The sequence below is a fragment of the Gallinula chloropus genome, assembly GCF_964237585.1.
Source record: "Gallinula chloropus genome assembly, chromosome: 4".
Classification (NCBI taxonomy): domain Eukaryota; kingdom Metazoa; phylum Chordata; class Aves; order Gruiformes; family Rallidae; genus Gallinula; species Gallinula chloropus.
In genome coordinates, this window is record NC_140088.1 from 32,532,755 (window position 1) to 32,536,080 (window position 3,326).

Below are 3,326 nucleotides of genomic sequence, written 5' to 3' on the forward strand. Positions count from 1 at the left end.
TAGTGTTTATATGTGTTGGTGTTTCAGAAGCATGCGTGTGTTTGTGTATGGATGCAAGTGCTTATATGGGTGGGGATTTTGTATCTCTGTCTATATATAATGTGACATACCCACCCACATCCTTACCCACGGAGTCGTTCAAAATCTCTGTGCATGTGATGTGGGTGTGTGTGTAATGTAGAAGTGTGAATAGTGTGGGTAGGGGAAGATTTGAATACTGTGGTAATAGATGACACAGTTTCATTTGATCGGTGTGACCTTTTAGGAAAACAATCCAATCTTTTCCCTTTTTGTTTTGTTTATTTTTGTGTGTTTGTGCATGTGCCTCAGGTTAAGTGCTTCTTCTGCATGACCATAACCAAAGGGTGACCCATCCACTCCCTTATGTCCTATGGGGACCTCAGAGCCAGTTTCTCAGTCTTCATCTCCTCCTCCTCCTCCTCCTCCTCCTCTTACCACTGCTGCTGACGCCCTGGGTGCTGCTCCCAGGTTTGAGACATTGTTGACAGGCTGAAGAAAGGATTTGCAAAGACCTCCTCACTGTGTAAATAAAGTGATAGCTGGAATTAACTTCAACTCCCCAAGTAATGATATTAAACAGTAATAAGATTGCTAGGCCAAAGCATTACCAGGAACAAGTTATGAGGAAAGAGACTATTTGCATTTGGTTGTGATGATGAACTGAAACTATCTGTGGAGAGCAGGTACCCTTAGATTTGCTTTTTTTTCCCCTTGATGAAAGCAGTCTTTGTGGCCTGCAAGGTAGTCACAATTCTGATCAGACCTGTGATAGCCACAGGAGAGAAATGAAAATAGAGGGGCTTGGTGGATGAAAGAACAAGGCCTCAGCTGTTCACCTGGTTCAATTTGAGAGTTTGATCTTTTCTTATTAGCAAGAGAGTAGTTTGTGTCAGACGTTCTGGACAAGAAAATGCAGGTCTGTGGTTTTCTTAAAGATGGATTCAGTGTTGCAGCTGTGTTGCCCTGCTCCATGTCCAAGAGACTGTCCTCCAAGTGCAAATGGCTTTGAACTTTCTATAGTGAAAGTCAAAGTTACACTGTAAATAAAACCAAACCTTTTGGCATTAAGCAATTTAAAAAAAAAAAGCAGTTACAAAATGGAGGTTGCCATGGTGAGTGCAGATAGCTCTGGGTGCAACAGCCACATGCCCTACGGATATGCGGTCCAAGCTCGGGCCCGAGAGAGAGAGCGGCTGGCACAGTCAAGAGCTGCAGCAGCCGCAGCTGTAGCAGCAGCAACAGCAGCAGTAGAAGGTGGGGCAACAGGTGGAGGTGGACCATACTATCACTACCATCAGGAACAAAGTCGAGGTGCATCCTCCTCTCACGGTGGGAATGCGTCACGCAGCAGTAGCATGCCCCACCGCCAGAGTGGTAAGAGGCGGAAGAAAGGGAAAAAGAGGAGCCACCACTTGGGAAGTAGGGAGTGTGGGGCCTCCTTCCCCTGTTCTGAGCTGCTGCCTCTCAGTGGTTCTGAAGAGAGAATACTGAAGGACTTGAGTGAGGAGGAAGAGGAGGATGAAGACGAAGATGAAGATGATGAGGAAGAAGGAAAGCTCTACTACAGTGATGACTATGGGGAGGATGAGTTTTCATACTCAGACCAGCCCCCTGATGATGGTGGAGGCCCTGGGGGTTACAGCTCTGTTCGCTACAGTGAGTACGAGTGTTGTGAGCGTGTGGTAATCAACGTGTCGGGACTGCGGTTTGAGACCCAACTGAAGACATTAGCTCAGTTCCCGGAGACGTTGCTGGGTGATCCAGCGAAGCGAGGCAGATACTTTGACCCTCTCAGGAATGAATACTTCTTCGATAGGAACCGGCCCAGCTTTGATGCCATCCTGTACTACTACCAGAGTGGCGGTCGGCTGAAGAGGCCGGTTAATGTACCCTTTGACATCTTCACTGAGGAGGTGAAATTCTACCAACTTGGGGAGGAGGCCATGCTCAAGTTTAGGGAGGATGAAGGGTTTGTCAAAGAGGAAGAGGACAAAGCTTTGCCAGAGAATGAGTTTAAAAGGCAGGTTTGGCTGCTGTTTGAGTACCCGGAGAGCTCCAGTCCTGCCAGAGGCATTGCCATTGTCTCTGTCTTGGTCATCTTGATCTCCATTGTCATCTTTTGTCTGGAGACTTTGCCAGAGTTCAGAGATGACAAAGAATTCATCATGTCCCTGAGCTTAGGGAAGGGGCTTTCCAATGAGTCGCTTCACCTGGATGCTGGGGAGCACACCATTTTCAATGACCCTTTTTTCATTGTAGAGACAGTGTGCATCATTTGGTTTTCCTTTGAGTTTACAGTGCGCTGCTTTGCATGTCCAAGCAAAGCACACTTCTTCAAGAACATCATGAACATCATAGACATTGTCTCCATCTTGCCTTACTTCATCACTCTGGGCACTGATTTGGCACAGGAGCAGGGCAGTAACGGTCAACAGGCCATGTCTTTTGCCATCCTGAGGATCATCCGTCTGGTCAGGGTGTTCCGCATCTTCAAGCTCTCCAGACACTCCAAGGGTTTGCAGATCCTGGGTCATACACTCAGGGCCAGCATGAGGGAACTCGGCCTCCTCATCTTTTTTCTTTTTATCGGAGTCATTTTGTTTTCCAGTGCTGTTTACTTCGCAGAAGCGGATGAGCCTGCCACCCATTTTCAAAGCATCCCAGATGCCTTCTGGTGGGCTGTAGTGACCATGACTACAGTTGGTTATGGGGATATGAAACCCATAACTGTGGGTGGGAAAATAGTTGGGTCCCTGTGTGCCATTGCGGGAGTGTTAACCATTGCTTTACCAGTGCCAGTGATTGTCTCCAATTTTAACTATTTCTACCACAGAGAGACTGAGAATGAAGAACAAACGCAGCTGATGCAAAATGCAGTCAGTTGCCCTTACCTCCCAACAAATTTACTGAAGAAATTTAGAAGCTCGTCGTCTTCATCCACAGAGGATAAATCAGAGTATTTGGAGATGGAAGAAGGAGTTAAGGAATCTCTTTGTGTAAAGGAGAAAAAAAGTCAGGACACGGGGAATAGCAGTGAGTCAGAGAAGAAAAACTGTGTAAATTCAAATTCTGTGGAAACTGATGTGTAATTTTGAACGTTTCCAAATATATTTATGCATTAAAGAGTGCAGTGAAAATAATGAAATATGCAAACAAGAGTCCACAGCATACAGTAGTATGGTTAAATACAAATAAAAAGCATTGCTAAACTTGTATTACATATCAAGTAAGTGGTATAATGTGAGGAAGGGACTGCTAGTTCTGATATCATTTCAGAATTTATACTTTTATTAGAATGCAAGATG

General features: G+C 45.6%; 1 protein-coding gene across 1 annotated transcript; it reads left to right on the plus strand.

Moving 5' to 3' along the window:
* Positions 1 to 1,118: 1,118 nt before the first annotated feature.
* Positions 1,119 to 3,110, plus strand: KCNA4 (potassium voltage-gated channel subfamily A member 4; the record flags this gene model as incomplete). Its single annotated transcript, XM_084263955.1, has 1 exon — positions 1,119 to 3,110. The coding sequence occupies one exon, from the start codon at positions 1,119 to 1,121 to the stop codon at positions 3,108 to 3,110; it is 1,992 nt and encodes a 663-aa protein (XP_084120081.1).
* Between the last annotated feature and the right edge of the window lie 216 nt (positions 3,111 to 3,326).